Source organism: Alligator mississippiensis, chromosome 2 (genome assembly GCF_030867095.1).
Source record: "Alligator mississippiensis isolate rAllMis1 chromosome 2, rAllMis1, whole genome shotgun sequence".
In the NCBI taxonomy this organism is placed as follows: domain Eukaryota; kingdom Metazoa; phylum Chordata; order Crocodylia; family Alligatoridae; genus Alligator; species Alligator mississippiensis.
Window position 1 is genome coordinate 230,817,234 of NC_081825.1, and position 26,544 is coordinate 230,843,777.

The 26,544-nt window shown below is 45.0% G+C and overlaps 2 protein-coding genes across 7 annotated transcripts in view; one reads left to right on the forward strand and one right to left on the reverse strand.

The window, feature by feature from the left end:
• Positions 1-2,864: 2,864 nt before the first annotated feature.
• Positions 2,865-26,544, forward strand: part of PIGH (phosphatidylinositol glycan anchor biosynthesis class H) — a 40,049-nt gene continuing 16,369 nt past the window's right edge. The window contains exons 1-5 of one of the 5 annotated variants that reach the window (XM_019476738.2): positions 2,865-3,107; positions 6,085-6,294; positions 12,403-12,486; positions 14,148-14,225; positions 17,283-18,175. In XM_019476738.2, the coding sequence (XP_019332283.1) occupies positions 2,949-3,107; positions 6,085-6,294; positions 12,403-12,486; positions 14,148-14,225; positions 17,283-17,375 (624 nt within the window). In that variant the 5' untranslated portion in view covers positions 2,865-2,948 and the 3' untranslated portion in view covers positions 17,376-18,175. Of the gene's footprint in view, positions 3,108-6,084; positions 6,295-12,402; positions 12,487-14,144; positions 14,226-17,282; positions 18,176-26,544 lie in introns of those variants that run through there. The other 4 variants (XM_019476737.2, XM_006266435.4, XM_059722883.1 and 1 more) reach the window with 4 other exon arrangements.
• PLEKHH1 (pleckstrin homology, MyTH4 and FERM domain containing H1) overlaps positions 21,745-26,544 on the reverse strand; it is a 78,826-nt gene continuing 74,026 nt past the window's right edge. For both annotated transcript variants that reach the window (XM_006266446.4, XM_019476736.2), the window contains exons 28-29: positions 26,261-26,407; positions 21,745-25,918 (exon numbers count right to left, since the gene is read on the reverse strand). In XM_006266446.4, the coding sequence (XP_006266508.1) occupies positions 25,742-25,918; positions 26,261-26,407 (324 nt within the window). In that variant the 3' untranslated portion in view covers positions 21,745-25,741. The remainder of the gene's footprint in view (positions 25,919-26,260; positions 26,408-26,544) is intronic.

The window sequence follows — 26,544 nt, forward strand, 5'->3', positions numbered from 1 at the left end:
CGCCTCCTCACAAGCGCACTGCTACATTTTCTCAGACTCTTCACTGTTCAAATCCAGTAGCTTTATGGAAAAAGACTCACTACAGATACAAATTATAGAGACCCATATGGGGTTTAGGCAAATCAGGTGTTACCCAGAAATAGGGTGTTGCCTCTCTTCCTTCCCATTAAAACTATATCTAAACATAAAGAAGTATTTTTTTGTCTTTTCACTATCATCATCCAACATTTCCCCATTCCTCTCTTTTCCCTTCCTTCTTACTGTGTTCTTGTTTGTTTTCATCTCTCCCCCTACCACCCTCCTAGTATCCCCTATTTATGTCTTTTCCTCCCCCATTACTGGTTCCCCTCTATCCCTAGGACATCATTTTTTCTTCATCTCTTGCAACTCCCACCTTACTCTCCCCTTTCAAAATTTGCTACTTTGGTTCCCTTTTATTTCTCTCTCTACTTGAATTTCTTCCCCAAAGCTGCCCCTTTTTCCTTTTACTCACTTTAATTTTCTCTACTTGTTTCTTTCCATTTCTCTCCCCATGATTATTTTCTTTCCTCAGTTTATCCTGCATGCCCTCCCCTCTCTTCTAAATTTCTGTTCCATCTTCTCAGCAGTTACCTGTATTATCCAGTCCAAGCCATAGTCTTCAGCTAGTGCCACCCTTCACCTGCTGCCATGCCCAGAGCTGTCTTGGCACTGATACTTCAGTGCCCCCCCCCCCCCCCCCCCGCACCCTTCTGTTCCACTCCCATTGTTGTTGCATCAGCAGACATTCCTAGACAAAGGTTCTTCAGGCTTTGGGACACAATCAGGCTGATCACAGTGATAAGTATTCCTGCTGGGGGCACCATGTTCTGTAATGAAAAATCAGCAGAGACATGTTCTAACCCAACGGAAAGGGTGATGTAAGGCAGGGGTCTACACAAAGTATATTACAGTATTGGGGCCAGTTTTCCTTTGCATAGGGACCCCTGGACAAACACAACAGCAGCAATAGTGGGATTCTTTGTAGGATATTTTACTCTCACATTGACAGCAAAATCAAGTGGATCTGTACAGGAGTGAGGAGGCTGTTCCGACACACTGTAATTCCAGCACATCAGAGCATGGCAAGTACCAAGCTCCAACAGCCTCCAGCGTCTTGGGTATCAGCATCCCTGTGCTTGAAAATGGTGGTGGGCTTTAGTTCAAGTTCCCCTGCTGCCATTTTTAACTGCAGAGACGCTGATACACGAGACGCAGCAGTGCTTTCATTAGAATGGCTTTTTAGTCTAGGACACTGAGGGTCAACTTTTTTGGCAGGCATGCCACAAATTAAACTCTGAGTGCCACTCCAATCCCCTTCCCCTGCCCAATCTTCTTTTTGTACTCTGCTCTGTGCTCCCTGCCTAATATGCTGCCCTCTCTGACACTGTGCTGCCTGTTCCCTCAGCAGTCTGCTGCATACCGCTCACAGAGGCTCCCTGTGCCACCTGTACTGCAGGTTGGCCACCCCGATGTAGAAAAAGATTTTCCCAGAATCTTACGCTGGAGTGAATGTGTTTGCTTTAGAATTGACTTCCTAGAGCAGCGGTTCTCAACCTTTTTAGAGTTGTGGCACCCTGCAGAAAATGCCAAGTCAGTTTTGGTTTTTTGACTACAGAAAAACAAGAGAGCAATTTTTCAGCTGCAAAAAAAATTAGGAAGACCACAACAGGACAGAAAGTTTTTAATGCTATGGATTCCTATAGGAAATCTCTGGGTTTATCCTGTGAATCATGTTTGCACACAGTGATGTTGGCACTGCATGGATCCCCCACAGCACCTTTGAAAGGATTTCACAAAATCAGAGAAGTCAGGCTGGAAGGGACCTCCAGAGGTCATCTAGACCAGGGGGTCCCAGGGGGTATGCAAAACATCTCTGGGGGGTATGCAGGAGAAATTGTGTAATGGCAGATTTAATGTTCATTATATCAATCAAGACTTGTGGTAGAACCAACTAGATTTTGTTAAAAAAAATTCTTTAATTGCAAGCTTTCAGGCACAAACACCATGCATCAGGCATGGGAGAAAAGATTGCAAAAGGTCTCCTTTTGCGTGGACAGCACCTGTGCACAAGCAGAAGATGGTGTGTGGCAGCACTCTGTCCCCACCCACCCGCATGTACCTCCTAGGGGTACACGTACCCCTGGTTGACAACCCCTGCCCTAATTTCCTACAGGTAAAGCAGGGGAACCAGGCAACCAAATGTCCTGGTTCTAGGAAATGTCAATATATGCTGGAGTTCCCTGTACAGGGCTGCCCCCCCCACCCACAGAGGACAGGCAAATCCTGACTCCCCCTCCCAATCCTACTAATCTGATCACAGGCTAAAATTCCTTCCTAACCCCAAATATAGCAACACGTCTGACTCTGAGCAAGGAGGCAAGACCCTCCAGGCAGGGGACCTCCAGCTTTGGTCCCAGGAGGAGCACTGGCACAGCTGTCCTGCAGCCCTCAGGAGAGGGTATTTACCCCTTCTCTCCTAGCCTGCGCTTGGCAAAATCAAGTGCAAGGTTCCAGAGGTACCATTTGGGTTGGTCTAATAAAAGATATAAAATTCACTCAAGGAACCTTGTCAGCCTAGGTTCCAGAGACTCACGTGAGCCTTGCACGGAACCCTAAGAGCTTTGCTGCCTCGACCACGTGTAGAGCCCCCCCCCAGCACTAAGTATTTTCAACTGGGGTCAATGCGAATGGATCCCGCGCCCAGAGGCTGCAGCTACCCTGCCACACGAGCTCCACGTGGTGCCTCTGTCCTCCGAACCCACGTGCGTCACTCTGGGGGCGGGGCTCCGCCGCCGCAACGTCCCAAGGCGGGGGGCGGAGTCAAGGCCGCGCGGAATTCCGCAGGCTCCCGGAAGTGCCTTACCATAGAGCTGCGGGGCGGGCGCAGCTAGAGTGGCGGGCCGTTCTGGGCGGTGGGAGGCCTCGGCATGGAGGAGCGGGGGGACCGGACCGCGCTGCAGTGCCGCCAGTACAGCGCCTCCTGCCGCGAGTTCTCGGTGCGGTGCCAGCCCGTGCAGCTCCGCTCGCTCAGCGCCGCCACCTGCTCCGTGTGGCTGGCGGCGTACTGGCTCTTCGTGCTCACCCAGGTACGGCGACCCTTGGGCGTGGCAGTATCCCAGCTTCCCAAGCACGTGAGGCCAACAGGGCGGCATGCTACGGGGGCCTGAGCACCTCGCAGGTCAGACCTCAGGTGTGTTGTGGGGGAGGGGAGGGGACAGGTAACCAGGACCTGAGCAAAGCTCTGATGCAAGAAGCTCCTTCAAAGTGAACGTGGCTTTCTTCTTGTGCTGAGAAAATCGTGGGTCCCTAAGAAAACTAGGCCACTGGCTTCCAATCTGTGGTATGGATACCACCAGTGGCACACGGGCAACCTGTTGGTGGTACGCGTTAACAGATTTATTGTCATTACTTTATATGACAAAAATGTGCTGGTAGTACTTAAAGTTGTATCGTTTTAAATTGGCAGCGTGCAATTTGTCAGTGTTTGGGAACTGCTGCTGCAGGCCCCTTCAATCCGGGAGGCTGCTCGTGACCCTAACAGCTGAATGCGGGGGGCAAATAGAAAGAAAACGGGGAAGGGAGGGAGGTCACGGGTTAATAAGGGATCTAGAAGGGGACGTGGAGCACAGCATGATGGCTAGTGCCTGCTGCCCCCTGAATGAGTCGAGGGAGCGTGTGGATGCAGACTGGTGAAACCCTGCCCAGAGATGGGAGCGGAGGGGTGATAAGAAGACAGCCCCATGCCTGTCTGGGTTCCTCTACCCCGGCCTGGTCTGGTAGCTGGTCAGATTGGCCAGAACTGGAGGAGATTGATTGAGAGGTCCCAGGGCTTGGTGGTGCCACGGCTGAGCAGTGCGTAACAGAAAAGGTGAGGGGAGAAATGCAGCCAGAACCTCAGCAGGAGGTTTTGGAGGAGGCAGAATAGGGCCTGGTGCACTCAAGGTAGGTATATGCCAGGGTCCCCCTCTGCTGAGAGAAGGGGCAGGTGTCGTGGGTGTCCTTGAAATGTGCCAGGTGCACCCTTGGCAACATCTCTGTGGAAGAGCTGCTAACTGAGGCTGTCAGAAGTGGGCCTGTTTGATGTGCCGAAAGATCACTGGCATAAGCCCACCACGAATACTGTATGTCTGCCTTAATAAGGGAGGCCACTGGGGATACATCAGTTAAATACAGGGGGACAAATTAAGAGAAAACAGGAAAGGAAGTGAGGTCATAGGTTAGTAACAAGGGGACACAAAGTAGAGCACACTGGCCAGTATCTGCTGCCCCCTGAATGAGTCAAGGAAGCCTGTAGACATTGACCAGTGAAATTCTGCCTGCAAATGTGAGTGGAGAGAGAGGGAGACAGTGCCACACTTGCCCAGGTTCCTCCCCACTAGCCAGAGGGTCTTTCCTGGTCTGGGAGATGGCCATGCAAAGTGAATAAGGAGTCACTGGCCTTACTGGAGAGCTGAGAGACTGTCACCCTTTGGGCAAGATGGGCTGTTACCGTGAGCCTGGTCAGGCCCATGAAAACAAGATGCACAGCTCTCTGCTGACTGTGAGACTGCACCAGGTACCAGTCATGTTCTGGATGGCACGTGCAACAGCCCAACCTGCCTTGAGATTTTCTTTTGTAGTTTATAAGCTCCTTCAGGGCAGAGAACATGTATCTTCACTGAGGGGTGTTTAGACATTCTTGTGAGTCCAGAAAACACACAGTGGAGGAGAACAGGGTATGTTTGAAGTCCTACAGGAACAATTTCTTGGGGCAGATGAGTAATGGCTAAGATTCATCCTTAGATATTTATAAGAAAGAATGGCATTGCACTAGCAGCATCTTTTACCTAATTAGGGTGCACAGGTGAGTCAACAGCACCTGGTAGTCAAAGATTTCAAAGGCTTGTTAACAGATCTAAAGGAACTAGCATAACTGTCTGGTCTTTGCCCATTGCTAGGAGGTGATGAACAACCAGTGAGATAAATGTAATCTCTGTACTGTATAGCCAAGCCAAAACCTGACTGAGGCGGCCTAGGGACTATATCTGATGCTAGATGTGCCTCAAAACAACTTTCTCTACAATCTTTCTGAGAAAGGGAAAGATAAGAGTGAAAATTAGCAAGATTGCTCTTGTCAAAAATGGTTTACTGAAGAAGGACTAACAACTGCTTGTTGGAGAAAAAATGGGAACTCTTTTTGAAAAAGAATCCAGTCTCAGCTAGCAGTCACCCCCAGCATGTTTCAGCTTGATTTTTTTTTTACAACCCTCAATAATTTTGTTCTTCCACCTTTCTCCTAGTGCAATGCATGATCTGTATCTGCCCACAAGCCTTTTCCCAACAGAGCAGCTTGAGGAATAATGTTGGGCTCATTCATCTTGGGCAGTGTCATAAAGTGAGGCAGGACCAACATGGTTTTCACTTCTTAGTGAAATAATCAACATTTCTTAACTCAAACCTAGCAGTGTTCTCTATAAAAAAACAAAACAAACAAACAACCCCCCCCCCAAAAAAAACTGGTTCCAGGAGATAGGGTGATGGTCTGCAGATAAACCATGGGAGAAAGGAAGCATCATAACCCAAATAGTGCAGTGGCATTTGAGGCAGAAAGAGATTAAGGTTGAGCAACATCACCCATACTGGTTTTAGCAGAGTTATAATCCAGTTGAGCTCTGGGTTACCAATCCTGTGCTTTAGCCAAAACCCATACAAAACTCTGCTCTGTGTCTCTGTTTTCCCCATCTGTAACAGAGGGTTAATGATACTTGCATCACATTACTGTCTTATTGCATACTGATAGGAAAGCTTCATCAAAATCTATTTATATGATGTGCTGTCTTGGATGTTATAACCCAATGTTTTAGGAAGAGTTTATGTAGCTCTCTGGTCAGTTATGTCCCCCTCTGGCCCTCATCAGTCCAATAAGTCAACCAAGATGCAGCTATTGTATTTGTGTGAGAGGACCATATCTAAAGGAAAACTGGCCCCAATACTGCAATATGCTTTGTGTAGACCTGTGCCTTTTGCTTACCTGCAGTTAACTGCAGGGTTAGAACAGATGTCTCTGCTTGGTTTTCATTACAGAACAGCATGGTGCTCTCCACAGCTATATTTATCACACTGATCGGCCTGATTGTATACCTGCACTTTGTGAAAATTGACCAAGAGTCCCTGTTAGTCATTGCTTCACTTGGCATCCAGATGACCTCATCTTATGCCTCAGGCAAGGAGAATACAACTTTCATTGAAATGAGCCGAGTGAAGGATGTGGTCATCAACGAGGCTATTTGCATGGTAAACACTTACAGCCTTTCTTTTGTGTAGTGTTTCTTTTGTGTAATGTCCAATATATTTTCTCATGTCCTTATGTTTAGAGACATGGGAAATGTTTTAACATTGAAATAGTCAATTTTTGTTGTCAGTGCTTGAAATTCTTGCATGTATGAAATCAAAGAAAATTAGGGTTGGAAGGGATCTCAGGAGGTCATCTTGTCCAACCCCCTGGTCAAAGCAGGACCATCCCCAACTATATCATCCCAGGCAAGGCTTTGTCCATCCAGGTCTTAAAAACCTCCAAGGATGGAGATTCTACCACCTCTCTGGGTAGCCTGTTTCAGTCCTTTATTACCTTCCCAGTGAGAGAGTTTTTCCTAATATCTAATCTAAACTTACCTTGCTGAAACTTGAGACCACTGCTCTTTGTTCTGTCATCTGCCACCACTGAGAACAGTTTACTTCCATCCTCTTTGGAGCCCCCCTTCAGGTAGTTGAAGGCTATTAAATTCCCCCTCAGTCTTCTCTTCTTCAGACTAAATAAGCCCAGTTCCCTCAGCCTCTCTTTAGAAGCCATGTGCCCCCTCACCATTTTCATTGCCCTTTGCTGGACTCTGCAATTTGTCCACAGCCTTTCTGTAATGGGGGGCCCAAAACTGGACACAGTACTCCAGATGTGATCTCACCGGTGTTGAACAGAAGGTAATAATCACTTCCTTCTATCTGCTGGCAATGCTCCTACTAATGCAGCCCAGTTTGCGGTTAACCTTTTTCGCAACAAGGACACGCTGTTGGCTCATATTCATCTTACTGTCCGCTGTAACACCCAGGTCCTTTTCTCCAGAGCTGCTGCTTAGCCAGTTGGTCCCAGTCTGTACTTGTGCATGGGATTGTTTTGTCCTAAGTGCAGGACTTTGCACTTGTCCTTACTGAACATCATGAGGCTTCTTTTGGTCCAGTTCTCCAATTTGCTGAGGTCTCTCTGAATCCTAGCCCTATCCTCCAGTGTATCTATTACTCCCCGCAGCTTGGAGTCATTTGCAAAGAAGAATTCTGAGCATTCATCTGCTCTCTTAATTCTCTTTTCCTCCCCACCTCTCCTAGTGACAAGTTCCATAACCAGCCCTGTCTGGTTTTGGTCACCATCTACACAGAGCCTAGTGTTGAAGAACTAGAAGTCTTCATACGCACACAAAATTATGATCTAATTTGGATAATTGAGAGTTGATGGGCTAGTCCACGCGACTGAAATCTGGGTATGGATATGTATAACTGGTTCAGGAAACGCAGGCAGGGGAAAAAAGGGGGAAGCATTGCTTATGTATATTAAAGATATGTATTCCTGATCAATAGTCCAGAATAAAGTGAGAGAGTCTGTGGGTTAAGTTGAAAGGAAAAAAATAGGAGAGGTAATGTGTCATTGGGGGGGCGGGAAATAGATGAGCTGCCAGACTAGGAGGCAAAGGCTCTGGCCACCTGCTGGCTTAGCTTCCATTGGTAGGAGGAAGTAGTCAAGACTCCTTAAACAGCTAAATTAAGTATCTAAATTCTTCAACCTGGTGCTTGCAGGGGTCTTCAGTTACTGTGACATCTACTGGGAAGGTAATAACAGATCAGTGCATAAACCAGTGGTTCTCAACCTTTTTGGTTCAAGGCACCCTTCCCTCATTAAACTAACAGCACCCCTAGGCAAATGCCAGCTTTTTGTTTTCACTTGTTTCTTGCCTATGGAAAAAATAATAGAGCAGTTTTTCTGTTGTAGAGAACTTGAACAGACCACAGCAGGACAGTGTTTTTAACACTGGATTCCTCAAGGAACCCCAGGGGGTGATGCAGCTCCTTGGTTGAGAATCACTGGCCTAAACAGTCCAGCAAGTCCTTGGATAATGTTGGAAACAATTTTTCGTAGTGAAACCAATGATGACAAGTTGACAGGATGTGGGTGAGAGGAGCAATGGAGTGACTTTAGTGAGGTCTTTAACATTGTCTCCCATGACATACTTATTTAGCTTGCTTATAAGAATTGCTTATATGAAACTGTTATAGGATGAGTGCATTAGAGGTTGGTTCATTGTGTTTAAAGAATAGTCATCCATGTCTCAATGTCAGACTGAGGAGAGATTTGTTTTGGGTTTGGTCCTGTTCAATATCTTCATTAATGACTTGGAGGATGAAATTGAGTGTAAATGAGGTATACTTGGAGATGACATAAAACTGGGTGGGGAAGTAGGCTCTTAAGAAAACAGGGCTGATACAAAATTACCTTGATGTACTGGGAAAAAGGGTTCGAAATAATAAGATGCAGTTCAGAATGGACAAGTGCCGAGTACTGCACTTAGAGTGGAACAGTCAAGTGCACAAATACAAACTCTGGAATGACTGGTTAAGCTGCAGTAGTACAGAAAAGGACATGGGGGGGTTTAGTGGATTGCAAATTGTGAGTCAGAGATGTATGTTGTTGCAAAAAATTGATAGCATACTAAGACACATTGATAGGAATATGGCATGTAAGTTAGGAAGGGATTCTTCCACTCTGCAGTACTGATGAGGGCTTGCCTGGAGTACTTTGTCCCGTTTGGGTACTGCACTTCAAGAAAGACATAGACAAATTGGAAGGAACCTAGCGAAGAGCAACAAACATGGTTGAGGTCTGGAAAACATGACATCTGAGGAAGGGTTGGAAGAACTGAGAGAAGTCCAGAGAAGCAGAGACTGAGGAGGGATTTGATATGAACAGGATTGTTCAAGTACAAAAAAGGAGGTGGCAATAATTGTTTGCTATGACCATAAGGAACAGGACAAGAATTAATGGGTTTAAATTGCAACAAGGCAGATTTAAGTTAGATATTAGGAAGAACTTTCCACTTCTGCGGGTGGCTAAGCACTGGAACAAATTGCCTAGAGAGACCGAAGAAACTGTCAGTAGAAGGTTTTAAGGGCAGGTTAGACAAACATTTGGCTGAGATGGTTTAAATAGCGATGCTTCTGTCTTGAGCAATGGAGTGGACTAACGGACCTCCTTTGGTCTCTTCTAGCCCCGTTTCTCTCTGGTTATTTGATCAACACATGGGGGGGGGTGTTATACTTTTTCTCTTTCTTATTCTCTTTCTTATTCTGCCATCGATTCCTTTGTGAAATCTGCTGGAGAGATTTTAAATGAGCAAACAAAGACCAGATTCAGTCTTGATGTAAAGCCGTTGACAGGCTTTAGTCCTTAGTGCTGCTCGATAGTTCTGAGAGACACCCAAAATATTTTATATATTATATATTAAAAGTCAGAGCACAGTGTATTTCATGTTTTTTTGTTCTTCTGATTTTTTTTAACTCTTCTGAAAAATCAGCCTTTTTCCAATTTATTAGTGTTTCTTTCAGGTTTAAAATCTCATGCAAACAGACAAAATTGTTCTTGTATCAGGTGTGGGTGAAGGGAAGGGAGGGCAGGTATTCTAGAAGGTTGCAACACCAGTGCTCTACAATGTAAAAGCGGGGCTGGAGACTTAAGGAAAAGACATTGTCAAATGAAGCATATCAGCTCTGCCACAATGTTGTCACAACACAACCAATCTGCTTCATTGGGTAAAACCCACGTCACCCCGTGTCCCACCCTTGACTGTGCAGGAGAAGGGATGATTTGAGGTGGTTTGGGGTGAGTGAGGAAAGCACTGTTTTCTCTGCTCAGCCAGGAGCATCCCCTCTGACAGCAGGAATGAGTCTGGCTGAATGGGAAAAGCAGGTCTTTCCCCATTCAGCCAGACTTGCTCCTGTATTCACAGGAAACAGCTGTGGCTGAGTGGGAAGCCACCCAAGTTCCCTGCTTATGGATACAAGGTTCTTTGGGTGAATCTGATATCTTTTATTAGACCAACTTAAGCTTGCTAAACATTTTTTTTCCCATCTATTTAAGTTGGTGTAATAAAAGATATCAGATTCACCCAAAGAACCTTGTCTGCCTATGTCCTTAGACCAACATGGCTACAACCTACACCCCTGGTTATGGAGAGGTGCCCTAATGCCTCCCTGTAACCAGGCAAGTCAGACAGGTGCTTCAAGGGTTTGAGGGGCACTCAACCCTCCAGAGCACCTGCCTAGGGTAGCTGGAGAGTGTGAGCAGATCAGACTGTCTGTACTCCTTTGCCACAGAGCTAATAGATGTCTGCTGAAATAAAGTGGCAGAGCCAATTACTACCTTTTGTCATGCCACTAATTTTCCTTCAGTGTCTATTTGCTCACAATTTGTGCCTCCATATACATTTTTATCCCGATACAGATGAAATGTCGGGCAACGTCTGTTTCCACCATGAGTCACCTTCTCTTGGCTTTGTCCACAAGGTATTTTTTTTACTAAGTTAAGAGACTGCCAACACTCTGTTTCAGATATGAATTGACTCATCATTGTAGGAGAGGCCAAGGCTGTGTTGCAAGTATGTATTTTTAAAATGTAGGAGGTAATTAATACTGTGTGGATACCACATCTATTTGGCCCTCATTTTGTCCAGCAGACAGCTTTACCTGGAACTCAGTTTTCAAAGGGGGTCTCTAACATAAGGGCCCAGCCTTGTGTGGTTTTTTTTTCCTAGGGAATAGAATCACAGACCAAAGCCAGGCAAGCAGTGCACATTTTTACTAGCCAGGGACCTGAGCTGAGGCTCCTCTCCACACAGGAAGCAGATTTCATAGCCTTTGTTTCTCCTTGTAGCTGTAGCTATTCCACCCAGATACTCCCCCCTCCCTGCCCCCTTTAGCACAGAGAGTTTCTTATAACTCTCTTATCCATGTAATTTTTGGCAGACCTTTAATACAGAATTTAAAGTTTTCTTTTGGGAATGTCTCAGAACTGTCAGATTATCTTCCCTGTAACAGAAGTTCATCACCACAATGCTAGCAAGCCCACAAAAATGTAATGGCTCATTTTCAGATGTGTTTAGCTCCTGTAATATGCACATACATATTATAATGTTTTTGCTACAACTAATAATTTCCTAAGATGTATGTGATTTCTCCTTCAAATACCAACCATTTTGCTTTTAAGCTTTTGTGTAGCATTGCTACGTGCTGCATTTAGTGGCTCTTGTGGTGTTTTGAGATAAAATATATTAGATACAATAGACAATACTGTACAGCAACTGCCCTGGATTTCCTTGAAGATCTTCCCTTCAAATCCAGGCTATATCTAGTTGTGCCTGGCTTGTGAGTAGCTAAGAGATCTCAGGCTGAGGTAAAATACCTGAGAATTTCCATTTTCTTCTGAAAAGTATTTTAACTATACTTCCCCTTCCTCTCCCCCCTCACTTTCTGCGAAGAATGCTGTTGTATTATAAGAAGATATCCAAGAAGTCAGCTGGAAAGTGAAGGGGAAACCCCCTGGAGTACTTAGCACTACCTTACAGATCTTAAAGGTGTCCTGCAAAGGGAGAAACCATTGAGCATGGACTCTATTTGGTTTGTTGTTTTCTTTTGGTGGAGAAAGAAGCCTGGCACATCTTTGAAATTGGTCATATTTGCCTTAAAAAGGATAATTGATGTCTATGATCTTGTTTGCATCACAGTATTTTGCATTTTGCTGCATTTGAACACTACCATGAAGAACTGAGTTCACTCATGTGATGTCACTGACAACATTTTCGTAGTCGTTGTATTATGGAACAAATCTTTGCTCAAATCTTTGTAGCCGTTTTCTAACATGATGTGATTTTAGAAGAAAAACAAACCTCATAATGACAGGAGAACTAGTGAAATGATAGTAAGAGTAAGGGATTTTTTAGCCATACTGTTAAACACTGGAGGGGGGAGGGTTGTATCTATTGAACCCCAGTATTTGATGAACACTTTGGAGAAAGAAGTGTCTGTCAAAAAAAACCATCACCATCACCCTTTCAATTAAAGTGAATAGGGTTAAGACATTTCTGATATTTCTAAGGTAAAACACAAATAGCAAGCAAGAAATAAACACCTCTTGGACACACTTTGTGCATCCTTGTCAGCAAAATGCATTGTTCTTGTAAATCTTAATTGTAGATACTGAGTCATTGCAAGAAGATGTCCTACCTCAGTTTAATTGAACCAGATCCTCTTCTAGTGACAATGTAAGGGACACTGATAACATTTGTTGACTTTATTTTTTTTTTGTAGCAAAAAGTTATCTATTACCTGTGCATACTTCTCCGAGACCCTCTGGATCCACAAAGTGTGTCTGAAGTGGTGCCACTCTTTCAGGTGAGTCCGGTTGGATTGTGGAAAGTTTCAGGTAATTTTTAGCGCATGTACGTACACAGTTCTCAGCTTTTTTCATTCCATAATCTTTCACACAGTGAATTACTGCTGCCTTTTCTTGGACGTGCCTCAGAGGCCTTCACCTTATTTCTGCAGCACTTCACAGGAAGTGTGAGGACTCACAGAATTTAGTGTTGGGAAAAAACCTTTTTGTCTGTCATGGACATTAGGGACATGTGCAAAGCTGAACCAAGAAAAAACTCACTGGTCGTCTGTGAACCAAAAGTGATGAGCCTCATACAGCTGTGCTGAAGACTTTGATTTTGGAGTAGTTAAGGCCGAAACTTCACACAGTGCTACCACACAAGGGGCTCTGTAGCATCTGAGTAGAGTCTCTTTCAGCTGCCTGTACCAAAGATTATATTAAAGGGGCAGTGTGGTATAACTAAGTTATATTATTATTTCTTGCCCATTGATATTTAAAGGCATCAGAATTAGAAGCTGTGAGCTGAAACCTCTGGCAATTTGTTCCAGATGACAACTTTTTCCTTTTGCCGTTAATTTGCCTTTCTTCTCCTCTCCAGTTATGTAGTTTGATCTCTCTGTTGTGGCTCTATATAACTTGGATTGTGAGCAGGACATTCACCTGGTGTCGATACAGCACCTAACGCAATGGATCCTATTCCTTGTTTGATGCTGCTAGAGCCTGACAGCAACATAAATATCTTAGCAATAATACCTCACATCTTAGAATATTGACTGTAAAGTTCTGTGTACTCAGCAAAAATCACCTGTTACTGAGATTAAGTTTTAGTTGTCATTTCTGATACACCACTGAACATCATTAATCCGTGGCTATGTGCTTACAGGTAAATTGTGTTTAGTACATATTCAGCAATACCTGTTCCTGATTCTGCCCTGATTTCAAAGATATTAATGAGTATAAATGAATTATGCCTCATGGAACCAAGGCAGGGAAAAGAATTTGCTGAACTGTCTGCAACCAGTGAATTCCATGCAGCTCCATCCAGGATCCTGGCATCTGAATATGGTCAGAGCTGCAACAAGGCCTGGCCAGTGCTAAAGGGTTACTCACATATTTTTGGGACTTCTTTTTCACCTAACCTAGCTCTGGGCTACACTACAGTCATGGTATTTCAAAGGAAGTTGAAAAAAGAGCTACTCTGATTTGAAATCCAGCTCCTAAAGAATTTGCCACTTTATACAAGTTGACACTTTAATTTGCACTTTTAGAGGAACAGTAAGTGCTAACCAGTGTTTCACTACTTTTTCTCTAAATTTTCCCTTCTTTAGAGACTATAATTTACCATGTCACTAAGCTAGTTAACACTTCTGCACTGAACTGACCTATTGTTCTTTTAAGATGCCGTTGGCAACATTTACCTATTTACATAAATAGTTTTTAGGTGGACTTTATACTGTGGTGCTGTTTTGGGAGCTCAAAAGTCATAAAATCATTGAGACTGAGTAACTCAGGAGTTTAGGAATGGGATACAGAACCTTTCACCTCTTGGTTGGTTTTAATCTGGCCTTGGGTCAGTAGTAACAGAAAGTCATTATACTTTGACCTCTATTCAATGATTGTGTGAAATGAATTGGTGGTTTCAGTCCACTTCTCATCCTCTTGTTGACATTACTAGCAGAGGCCAAGGACCATGGAGTCTGAACTCCCCTTTCCTAAAGGTGGATGCTTCAGGGCAAGAGTTCAGGCACATTGCTGGGTGAGTGTGATGAAAACTGCTGTTTTGTAGTTAACCATAGCAGGAAAAATACATGTGTTGTAAAGTAGGCTAATGATTAGGTTATGGAACTTAAATGCAGGACACCTGGATTTTAATCCACATTCTGATTGATTTGCTGCGTGCCTTGGCAGCAGGGGGTGGAGGGAAGATTACTGAACCTCAGTCCCACAGTTTGCCTATCAGCAAAATGTGGATGGGTAACATTCTTTGTCAAGTGCTTTGAAAACCTTAGTTGAAAGGTGCAGTTTTAATGCCAGAAAGTAAGAGTAGTCTATTTGTTCTTCAGAAGTGATACTTGGACCATGCAGATGTTTTGCAGCTCTTGTATGTGTTGGCTTAGTTTTTGCTGCTTAACCTTATCCGAACACAAAGCCATAATGTGGTAATGTGGTCTCTTGGTGAAAAGCACTTCAACATAACAGGATATGTACCTCAGCTTCAGTATTTGATATAGTATATTCAACATCAATAAAAGGAAGCATCATTCAGATTTCCTTTGTAGTCCTTGATGGTGGTACACTTACCTATATCAGCTATTTTCCATAATAGTCACTTAGCAGTGAAAACCCAGGCATAGAACTTACCCAGCTGCATCTATTTGCTGGGTCATGGGCAAAGCCAGGGACCCCTGAATCTTAGTAAGGGTTTAACTGCCCAAATTTGACTCTATCAGTGTTGCTCTGGTAACTTGCAGGAAGAATTGGAAGTCCTTGCACAGTCATAGAGTTACTAGCCAATTGCCTGTCAAGAATGAGGGGGGCGGGGATGGAGCACCATGCCCCCACCCCTGGGCCCGCTCCCCCCTTCCCTCCCGCTGCTTGGGGACTGGGCCCTCTCCTCCCCTCCCCACTGCAGTGCCTCCCCTCCCCCTCCTCCCCCCCCTCCGCCCAGCGACATCCCTACCCTGCTCCCCCCCACCCATGCCACCGCCACCATCACCTCCAAGGAACAAGGGCAGTGGGGGGAGAGAGCAAGGCCAGGTCTGGTGGCTTTGTCCTCCCCCCCACTCGATCATTGCCACTTGCAGGGAGCAGGGCACAGGGGGAGAGGGGGGAGTGTGAGGTGAGGCCGGTGTTGCTTACTGAGAGTGCAGGAACAAACCATCCCAATGTGCAGGAAGACTAGCAAGTATGGCAGAAGACCACCGTGGCTTAGCAGGGAACTCTTCAGTCAACTAAATAACAAAAAGGAAGCTTATAAGAAGTGGAAACTTGGACAAACAACCAAGGAGGAATACAAGAGCATTGCTCAGGCATTCAGGGATGAAGTCAGGAAGACCAAAGTGCAATTGGAGTTGCAGCTAGCAAGGGATGTGAAGGGTAACAAGAAAGGTTTCTACAAGTATTTTGGTAGCAAGAGGAGGAGCAGGGAACATGTGGGGGAGGCAACCTTGTGACAGAGGATGCAGAAAAGGCTGAAATGCTCAATGCTTTTTTTTGCCTCAGTCTTCACAAATAAGGTCAGCTCCCAAACTATCACATCTGGTAGCACAGTTAGGGGAGGAGGTAAGCAGTCCTCAGTAGTGAAAGAACAGCCTAGAGACTATTTAGAAAAGCTGGACATGTACAGGTCCATGAGGCTGGATGGGATGCACCCGAGGATGCTGAGGGAGCGATTGCTGATGTGATTGCAGAGCCACTGGCCATCTTGGAATGGTGGTAGAAGCTCCATCCTTGGAGGTTTTCAAGACCCACCTAGACAAAGCTTTGGCTGGGATGATCTAGTTGGGGATGGTCCTGCTTTGAGCAGGGGGTTGGACTAGATGACTTCCTGAGGTCCCTTCCAACCCTAATTGTTCTATGATTCTAACTCAAGGTCCATACCCGAGTTATGAAGCAGGTTGCAATAGTCCTGTTCTGCATTATAAAGATGTGATGCAGGAACTGAACTGCAAAGTACTACTGTACTTGTCAGGACCTGTCTCTGTGGGCTGTAACTTCCTATTAAAGATGAGTAGCAGCTTGTGAGCTCATTTGTCCTTTTGGTCCTGATCAAAAAAAGTTATGCAAAATTTGGTTTTTATCTCATCCATGTTGTGACTTGTCAGCCAGATCCTTCTGGATTTCCTGTAAATTTTCTAAATGCCAATGACTTTGCATCATGTGCTCTCTATCATTTTATTACAAAATGACCAATACTGATTTTGGGGTTGTACCAAGTATATGTATTAGCGTATTCAGTCTTTTTTTCTCTCTTCCTTTTCTCTGACCTGGTACTAAGCTACCCTGGCAAATTACTCCATGGTGTAAGTAAGCACAACTCCTGTAGCTTAACAATTACCCCTTCTTCTAGCAAGGTTCAATTTAGCTAAGTGTACAGCCCTTGGCTGGTCCTCTGAATAACTTCAGTTTATTCATTAATAAAAGAGATCTTTGTCCATCTTGCAGGGTATTGTGGGCCTTAATGTCTGCAAAGCAATTTGAGAGTCTCCAACAAATTCTGCTATTTTATTGCTGAAAAGCTGAGGAATTTAAAGGTGAAAAATGTTACTGCTGTATTGTTGCTGAGATTAGGAAGTTCAAAACTGTGCCTTTCATGACTATTATAGCCATGGCGTGGGATATTAAATTGAACCTGACAATACAGAATACTACCTGTACAAGGGAGTTGATTTCCACAGAACCTATAAGTTATCCATTTAAATATTCTAGACTTTGAGTGTGTAAGGTCTCAACCATCTCATCGCAGTAACTTAAAGAACGGAGTGAATGTCCTACTGATGACAGTGACTGCACCAAGCACCTTGAGCATTGAAGTTCATTAACCACAAAGCAAGTACAACAGAGGCAATAGTCATGAATTTCTATTACCTCCAGCCTGCCTCAGTCCACCTTAGCATTTGCTGGACCATCTTAGCTATGTGTTTAAGAGGGGAGTTTTTTCTTTCTTATCCTAAAGCAAGATGATGAAGCCACTAAGAGTAGATTCTTGGCATTTTCTTCAACTTACAGATTTTACTGTATATGAAGGTGAATGCTCTTTAACTCTTCCATAGCCAGCTTAAAGTCTGACTCTGTTTTTTAACTTGATCTCTAGAGCTCCAAGCCACGTCTGAACTGCTTGGTTGAAGTGTACAGAAGTTGTCAAGAAATCCTGGAGCAGAGGAAAACGGTTTCACAGACACTTTAAAAAAAAAAAAAAAAAAAAAAGCTAATCAAAGCAGAAATGTTGCAAGCTGGGATACATTTGTGTATAGCTAGAAACAAACAGGACTGACTGCACTTTTAATCAGGTCTCATGAGGAGCTGATGGAGCAGCAGCAGAGTGAAACTAGTGTTGGCATTCCTGCTAAAAGCCCAAGTAGACTTAGAGAACCTTTATGGAAAACTGATCAGCCAGGCACAATACCTACCCCTTCATCAAGATGATGATGTGGAAGTTAATATAGCTCTTTACCGGGCTCTCTCTAACTCTGTTCAACCTGGTGAATAGAGATGGAACTGCAACAAAGGGTTACTTCTGCCTGGAGAGGAATTATAGGGATGAAAGTGGATGAGGAAGATCAAGTATCAGATTTACATTTTAGTGGATCATAACTTTTGATAAACACACAGTAAAGCCTTGTCCAGATGACCAGATCCCAAATAGGAATAAGTCTCAGCCTGAAATCCTTTTAACATTTACTTGGATTGGGGAGGGGGGGGAAACTAGCCTAAAATAGCCAAAGCTGAACAGATGTGAAGGGGGGTGGGGGCAGGGCTGGGGGAGACCAGGAACTCAGATTTGAAGACAACCAAGAGAAAGGAAGCATACCCAGGAGAACTAAGTCTGCTGTGGCATTCAGTTCCTGCTTCGTGAATAACACCCCCTTAATTGTGAGGGCTACTTAGAGATATCTGGGGGCCCATGTACATGCAGGAGAATCTGTTGCTGATATTGCTGCCTGACAAAGCTGAATGACTGTAAATAAAGTTGGTTTTTTATTTGTGTTGAGGCCTGTTCTTATATAAAATTGTGTGTGTTGATATCCTAAAGAAGGGTATCCAGCTGGCAGCCCGTGAGCTCCATGTTGCCTGTGAAGGGTTAAGTTGTGGCCCCTGGGCTTCTGCCAAGCTGCTACTCTCCCCTTGCTTAGACCGAAACTGCATAAGGAGTCTCTGGCCCCTTCCATTCTTCCACCAGCTTCAGCTTCCTGTTCCTGGCCCAGGGGTTGGGGCAGTTTGGTGCAGCACATCTTGGAGAGGTGAGGGTGATCCTGGGGTGGTGTTAGTGGGTGGTACAGCTGTTGGGGAGACCTCCACACAAGCACATGGTGGCACAGTCAGAAGTGTGCATCCATATAGCATGCAGCCTAGGGTGTACCTGGCTCAACCTGGTGCAGCCCAGAGGCATGCGGCCCCTGTTGGTCCAGGCTATAGGGTTTGTGGCCCTCAGTGCCATAGAAGTTGGGCATCCCTGTTATAAAAGTTACTCTAACTTTTAAGAAATATGGTTTTGCCTGGACTCAGATCACAGCGTTCCTTGCAGAGTATAAGGTATGAGGTACAAATCTGCCGCTGACTTCTAAATTTGACTTTGTCAAATCACTTAACCTTAATTACTGAAGTAACTCATGGAATTGTACAGCCATTGGGTTTAATCCTGTCATGGTGGAAACTGGTGGAATTCAACAGTCAAGGGAGTAGCATCCGTTGCAAAGTGTCTGAACCCTTTAAGTGGAGGTATTGAGAGCCTGTGTGTAACTGGGGGCTTAACCTTTAAAAAGCAGGGAGCCCAGGGAAATGTCTACACAGGGATTGTTGGGGTCCTGTGACTGTCAGGACTTTAAAAAGCAACTAGTGACTTAGGAAAAGAGGACTAAGTTAGGGCTGGCCTTTCCCTGGTGGCAGGCCTGGAAAAACTAAGAGAGCTGGTAGAATAGACCTATGAAAAAACTTGACTAGACCCAGGATTGCAGAAGTTGCCAGAGAAGAGGTAAGCTGGGCAGGACAATGTGGAGAAGTGTTAAGGAGAGTATGCACTCTTGCACCTAGGGCAGGGGTGGGCTCATAGCGGATTCCATTTTCTGCAGGTTGGATCTGGCTCATGGCACTCTGTTTCTCAGCAGCCCCTGAACAGCGGCTTTGTTCAGCTGCTGCCTCTGGATCCAGCCCCACTGCCTGTTCAGGTACATCCACTGCTGAAGGTAGGACTCATACAGGCAGGGTGCGCAGCTGGGTGGCTGGGATGGGGCCGCAGACAAGAGCAAGACAGGTGGGGCCAGGGAGACCCTGGCATCTTGGGGGTGGTGACCGTGCAGGGCCAGGGCAGAGCCACGATTTGCCCACACACCCCTGCAACAAGGTTCCATGGGCAGGGGTGTGTAGAGAGCAACTTGTGGCTCTATCCCAGCCCTGGCCTCGTGCTCTCACTACCACAAGATCCTAGCCATGGCCCTAGAGCAGCTCCCCACTTAGTAGTGTGCCTTGCCTGTGCAGCTCCCAGTTGGTTTCAATGGAGACTCCAGGAGTGTGGGGCCATGACAGCACAGGGCTGGACTGGGTCATGGTAGAGTCCCAGTTATGTGGCCCCATGCTGTCACAGCCCCGCACTTCCAAGATCTCCATGGAGGCTGGCCAGGAACGGCACAGGCGGTGGCTGCTGGGAAATGGAAGGCTGACTACTGGCTGGATCCACCATTTTGCCTATCCATGACCTAGTGCCTCAAGGATATGCATGCTGCTGGGGCCACTGAAGATGAGAAGACATTTCCTGTTCTGTAGCTGTGTGCTGGCAAGCCAGGTGGACCAGGATGCTGCCATAGGAGGAATGGTGAAGATAGTTATATGACTCTGAGGATCCTCTATCAGCAAGGAGAGGCAGGGTTCAGGGAGAGTAATGTTACTGGAGGAGGACTGGATTATTTATGTTTTTATTAATTTAAATTTACTTTGTTAAACTCTGGAAGAAATGAACTTGTGACCAAGGTAAAGGTTTCAGTCAGATCTTCTATGATGTGGAGTAGGGTTGTCCACCTTCTACATGGCTGGGTGCTTTATGCCAGCAAGTCCACACCAGTGAAACCTACGGGTATGTTGTGTACCATGTTGTGTTGCTGCTACCTTCACAGCACCATGCCACATGGGCACTCCAGACCAGGGTCTCCCATAATACCCTGGGTTGTACAATAAAGCTAACCCCTTGCCAGTTGCATGTGAGCTGCCACTTGGACAGCCCTGCTTGGAGGATCACCAGAAAGTGAAAGTGGTTGTGACAAGGCACAATCTCTCAGGGCCAGGTCACAGTATCATCCCGCCTGCCTGTCTCTAGGCTAACCACCTGCCTTCCTCTCCTGCCATGCCTTGATGGTAATTAAGATGTCAATTAGGCAGGAGGCTGCCCACTTACTTGCCCTGATGACAAGGGTGTTACACACTACTCTGACCTTCCCTTATTGTGTCCTGTGCCTTGCAGACGGGAACATATGATTATGATAGCTCCAGCCCATGGCCAGGCCAAACTCTGCCTCTTGTAGGGCGTCTTAACATCCAACGTACATACTCAGCCCTTCTCTGGGCCTCTTTCATACCACTCTCTCACAGGGCCTCTCACATGCTGCCTGCCCCCTTCCCGGCCACTCTGTCTGTCTTGCCCCAAACAGCACTTCAGGTTCCCCTTGCACCCTACTTTATGCAGCACTTTGGGCTTGCCTACTTACTCTCCAGCAGGGGCGCACACAGCACTTGAGGCCGTCTTCTCACAGACCCTACTCTACGTGACCTATAGCCTTATGGCTTACTCCAGGCTGGACTCAGCCACCGGCCCCTCTCATGCACTGCACTTCAGGCTGCCAGCAGGGACCCTACTCTGTGTGGGCCTCCACATGCTTCTGCCCCCTCACCAGGGCCATCAGGGTCTTTCACCTTATGGGCTCAGGTGCCTCTCTCTAGTTGTGCCTGGCCCCATACCTGTCCTTAGCTCAGGGTAACCCACCAGGCTGTAGGGGCTGGGGATTTGAGGCACCCCTACCTGTCTTTTACCAGGGAGGTAACTGACTTGGCATTTCTGGGGGACTGTTCCACCACAGACAGCCCCACCAGACCACCCTTCCCCAGCAGTTTTCAGTCATACCCAGGAGCCTTCTGCCATCCCCATAGCTCCTGCCCTTACTGCCAAAATGTTCCCAGCAGCAGCTCAGCCAGGCATTGCTTTTTCAGCTGCCAGCAGCAGACTACTGCCCCAACTCTGAGGGCCTGGGTTAAAATGGAGGCTGGTCTGCCCCCTCCTCCAATCCCAGAGCCCTCCCAGGGTCATGTGACCCAAATTAAGGCTGGCCCACACATGCAGGCTGCCCTGCTGCCTGCTCTCAAACCTTAAAGTGGCAGGCACCGAAGGTACTCTGCCATAGTGGGTCAGGCTGCCATGGGCCCAGGTATGGAAGTCGGCACAGGTAAGGCCATCTTTTTACACGTCACCTTATGTGGAGGCTGCTTTAGCTCTTAAAGGGTTAAGTGACAGTCTGTTTCATGGCATTGTAATCAGTATTCCTGTTAAGGAGTTTAATGTGACCACAACTTGATTAGCTGACAACTGCATTTTATTAAAAACAACAATAAAATCTCACATGTCATAGGCAGCCTTCTACATACACACAGCAGTTAAGAAAACAGAGGCTTCTGTTGTTCATTATCATTCTACACTTAACAAAATGTCCAGTCATAACCAAGAGAGCTGATCAAAACAAAAATTAAATTCTCTAGTAAGAAATCATATAAAATAGATAAGGTATCTACACCGTTTTCTGCATTCAGGCAAGCTATAAATAGGAGGAGGTATATGCTGGCAGTTATCAAAGTGGGGTGTTCCCAGAAAAGGCTCAAGTATTGGTAAATATTAATAAGATCTAACGAGAAAAGAATCAACATGTCATGCTAGTGAGTTTAAAGTGCAGTTATGGTCAGAAAAATAACTCTAGAAATGCTCCTTCTTACTCAGCATTTTTGCTTCTTGTGTGTTGGCAATTGGGTCTCTAATGTCACTGTAAAGCAGGGGTGGGCAATTATTTCGGGCGGAGGGCCACTTACTGAGTTTTGGCAAGGGCCACATGACAGGCAGCCAGGGGCAGATAAATATTAATTTTCTAAATTTTTTATGGGCCATGCGGGTCCGATAGAATGGCTTGGCGGGCCACATCTGGCCCACGGGCCGCATTTTGCCCACCCCTGCTGTAAAGTGAGTCAGCTTCAGGAGAATCGGGGAGGGGGGGAACTCTTTTTACCTTGTGTATTCCCAACACAGCTAATAGCTCAGTTTTGGATTGAAGTGTTGGTATCACTGGTGATTCAAGAAATAGGAGGTCATCTGGGTTCTCAGATCCCAGTGATGGCTCAAAGTGCAAGAAGGTGTCAGGGCAATGTTCTTTTTAAATACTGTTATTTTTGTATGGGTGCCGTGAAGAGAATAAATCCTGAAGACAATCATGTCAAGCTGTTTATTCATTTCTTTGACAGTATCTGCAACTTTTTAAAAAAAGGAAAGACAACTAGAAATCCATTCATAATTATTCTTTGGCTCAGAAAACCTACAGCCCTTCTTAGCAGTACAAGAAGGCACTCTAAAACTGCAAGAAATAGATACGTTACAGTATGTGCAAATCAGGTCTTCAGGAGTTATTGGCTCCAACCTGCTACTTGTGTCACATGGTTTTACCAGCTCACTAGTCTCTTTCTACATTTTAAAGCCCTAAAAGGATCATGTCAAGGGATTGCTGGGAATTATACAAAATAACTACCTCAGCTCTGCGTTCTTCATAATTAATTTTGCCTAATAGTTCCCTGAAAGCTTGAAACTAAATCCTGTTTCTGAAATGTCTTTTCCATTCTGTGCATTGGTTTGTTGTTATTGCAAGGTTGCTGATGGACACTGGATGAAACATGTTTGTGTTGTAAGTTGATTAATTTTTTATAATTTGTCTGCAAAAACTGAGCTGTTATTGAAGAACTCTTTATAGCAGCTGCATGTACACTGATTTATTTTGGTAGAGTTGCCTATGAAAGCTTGGAAGAACTCCTAGGTGGAAAGTGCTTAAGTTTCGTTAGCGTCTCAGAATGCTAATGAAAGCAATGAAACCTAGTCAAGTAGCTCTATGTGCTTTGGGAGGAAAATGATGTGCAACTCATTTTAAAAAGTTCACATTTTGAGTTTCCCAGTCTTGACAAAGTCCCCTTGAGGCTGATCTAACAGCACTTGTTAGGAACTTCTATAAAACAGTACTTGCAAATATATTTGTTGACCACTTCCTCCTTGCTTGAATGACATGGAAGAAGTAGGAGGTCAGCAGAAACTACTCCTACAAAATCAATGCAGTGTAGCTCTTTCTAAATGTTACACTAGTTGCTGGAAGACATGAAAAGTACAAAACTCATTTGTCTTGCCTTCCTGATTCATAGAGATCACATACAGTAGTGAACACGTCTTGAAATACATACAAAATAGTGGTTAACATCAAGATTCTTTGAAAGCATGCATGAGGCAGGGGATAGTGCATTATAAATGCAACCCTGTGGTACAGATCTAGTTTTGTTGTACAGAAAAGTACAAAACTCCATGGTAAATCAATCCTGCAGAAGCTAGGATATTGTCTGACAGATCTCCAGGCCTATTCATCTTTTGAGTCTTCAAAATGCAAAAAAGCTTCCACATTTCTGTTATACTTTTCTTATAGTTGAAACTGTTCTGCCCTTGGATTGAATTCTCCTTCTTTTCCTTCCTTTTATATAATAAGCTCTTCAGCAATAAGCACAGAATTTATCTGCTTGTCAGTTTAGCATCTCTTCCATTGGGATAACTTTTTGTTATCCAAGCTAACTTCATGTCTGTCATAAACCAGGGATCAGTACAGGCTAGAGGGCTGCATCTGGTTTTGAATTTGGATGCCTGTCTTACTGAGGGGGGAGCACTGTTTTGGGATTGGCTTGTGGTCTTGGTTATGCTGTGTTGCCACATGCACACAAAAGTATTGGTGGTCTTACAGAAATAGCAGTTATTTTAATTGCTGTTTGAACATAAGAATTGCTATTTACTGGGTCAGACCATAGGTTCATCTTGCCCAGTATCCTGTGTCACACAGTGGCACAGGGTGGATACTGAAGGAGAGAGTGAACTGGGTATGACCACTGTATTTTTCCACTGGGGTTGGGGTTGACAGAGATGAGTAGGCACTATCACATACTCTCTGGAATGTGGAGGACATCCACCACTAGAGTATAGGACTGATATGCCTAAACAGCATGATAGGGTTGTTATCATGACCTTCATTCATATTATTCTTTACCTTCTGGTAATTGCCCTGTTTTGACGCATGAAGTTTCTGAACCAGTGATATGAAACTTGTAGTATTGGCGGTATTCAGTATGATGCATCTGTTCATACAACTTATATCACAATTCTCATTATTGTTCGTTGAAATAGTGCAGAGTGAGAACATAGTCCTCTGGAAATACACGCAAGTCAGAATACCCACTGAACAAGCTTAGAAACGACTTCAGATAAAAGCTAGGAAAAGTGGTGAAACGAGGCAGAGAGGGTTCATAAGGGGACTGATGATAAAGGATTACTGAAGAGGAATGTGGAAAGAGGTAGCTAGCCATGTCAGTCAGAAGTCAGGCAGAAGGCAGGATAGACTGGCATCTTATGGACTAATTCAGAGACGCATACGTTTTTCCAAGCAAGCATCTTACTGTTGCTTACAAAAGCTTATGCCTCTCTAAATTATTCTTAAGGGGCATTTTTATACATGCATGCATTTTGCAGTGCTAAAAGTACCCAGTGGTGCAACGCATACAGTTGTATAAGTGGTGAAATGCATGTCAGAGCTAAGAAAATGGTGGCAGCGCACTTTTGAACTAAAGCACCTCAGATGTGCTTTAGTTCAAAAGTGCACCGCCACCATTTTCTGCATGCTGACACTCATTTTGCCACTTATACAACTGCATGTGGCACAGCACAGTTCACCTAAGCTCACGTGCGGGGCAGACTTGATTAATTGAGTCCTCTCTGAAGCGGTGGATCTTCGGTGCGTGTTGGGGAAAAAAAAGTATGTGTATAAAAGTCCATTGTGCCACTCTATTCTGCCTTCTAAAGAGGAATATGTTAAGGAAGAGAGATCACTAGGCATATAAGAAGTTGTAGGCAACTTCTTGGCATGGGGAGTGGTGACCTGGGAGAAGGTGCAAGGTTAAGAATGGGAGGAGACAAAGAGCAGCTTGAACATGATGTGAGAGGAGTAAAACTTGGTGAAGAGGTAATGTGATGGGAAGATGTCTTTAGCTACATAGTTTTGGATGGAGTATGACAGGGAGAGGAAGTGTATGGAATCCCAAAATCTAGTTCTTTAGAAAAGACTCAATATTACCTCTAGACATGCTAAGGAACTTCATCCCACGTTAATGGGAGAACTGAAGACTGCATTAAACAGGGCAGGAAACCACCAAAATTGCAGCAGTCCTTGGTTCAGTATGGGGCAGTGTGCATAATGGTAAAAAGGATTAAAACCCAAAGGCACTGAGAACAAGCACTCAGAGCAGCGTAGGCCCTTTGGTGGTACGAGGCATGGAAAGAAAGACAGACTGGCTTTCAGTCTCCCATAGCTTTTTAGGTGGTGGTGTGCTCAGGGAGCAGGGTGCGGGAGATGGGAGGGAAGATGATGTACAGTGGTTAATGTAGCTGGCAATTAGAAGAGTCACCTCAACGATCTGTGGGAGAAAAACAAGGATTAATTGCAGATCAATTAGAGGGCAAGTACATTTAGGTTTCTAATACCTGTCTGCAGAAGAATTCCTGAGAAGGCCATCCTCAAAACTGAGTTGAGCTCTTTAGAGGTAAATTTAGGGCTAAATCCAGGGTTGGATCAGATGGGTCAGTCACTTAGAGACCTGTGCTTTCAAAGGGTTTGAAGGCTAAAAGTACTTGATGGCTAGTGCGGCAAGGAAAGCTACCACTCTCCAGGAAGTGGACCAAATGCTCAGCTATTCTTAACCCTCAGGTTTTTCCTGCCAAGTGGAAGGGACCCATTCGACCATTCATTTTATACCCACCTTCGGAACTGCCATGGTGAAAAGCAGCTTTTCAATGCTGTTTTTTCCAGAACTCCTGTCCTTCACCTGACTGACTACAATCATGAAGTCATCTCGACAGCCTCCAAAGGTCAACACAGAAGCATATGAGTAAGAGAGCTTTAAGTGCTGCAGACAACGGACGGTAGAAGAGTCTCAGTTTTGTAAAAGAAAAAAAATCCCCTCCCTTAGCTGGAGTACTGTTTTTCAGCCTGCACAACATCAGATCCCCAGCGGACCATTATAAGCAGTTTTGTGGCTCTGAA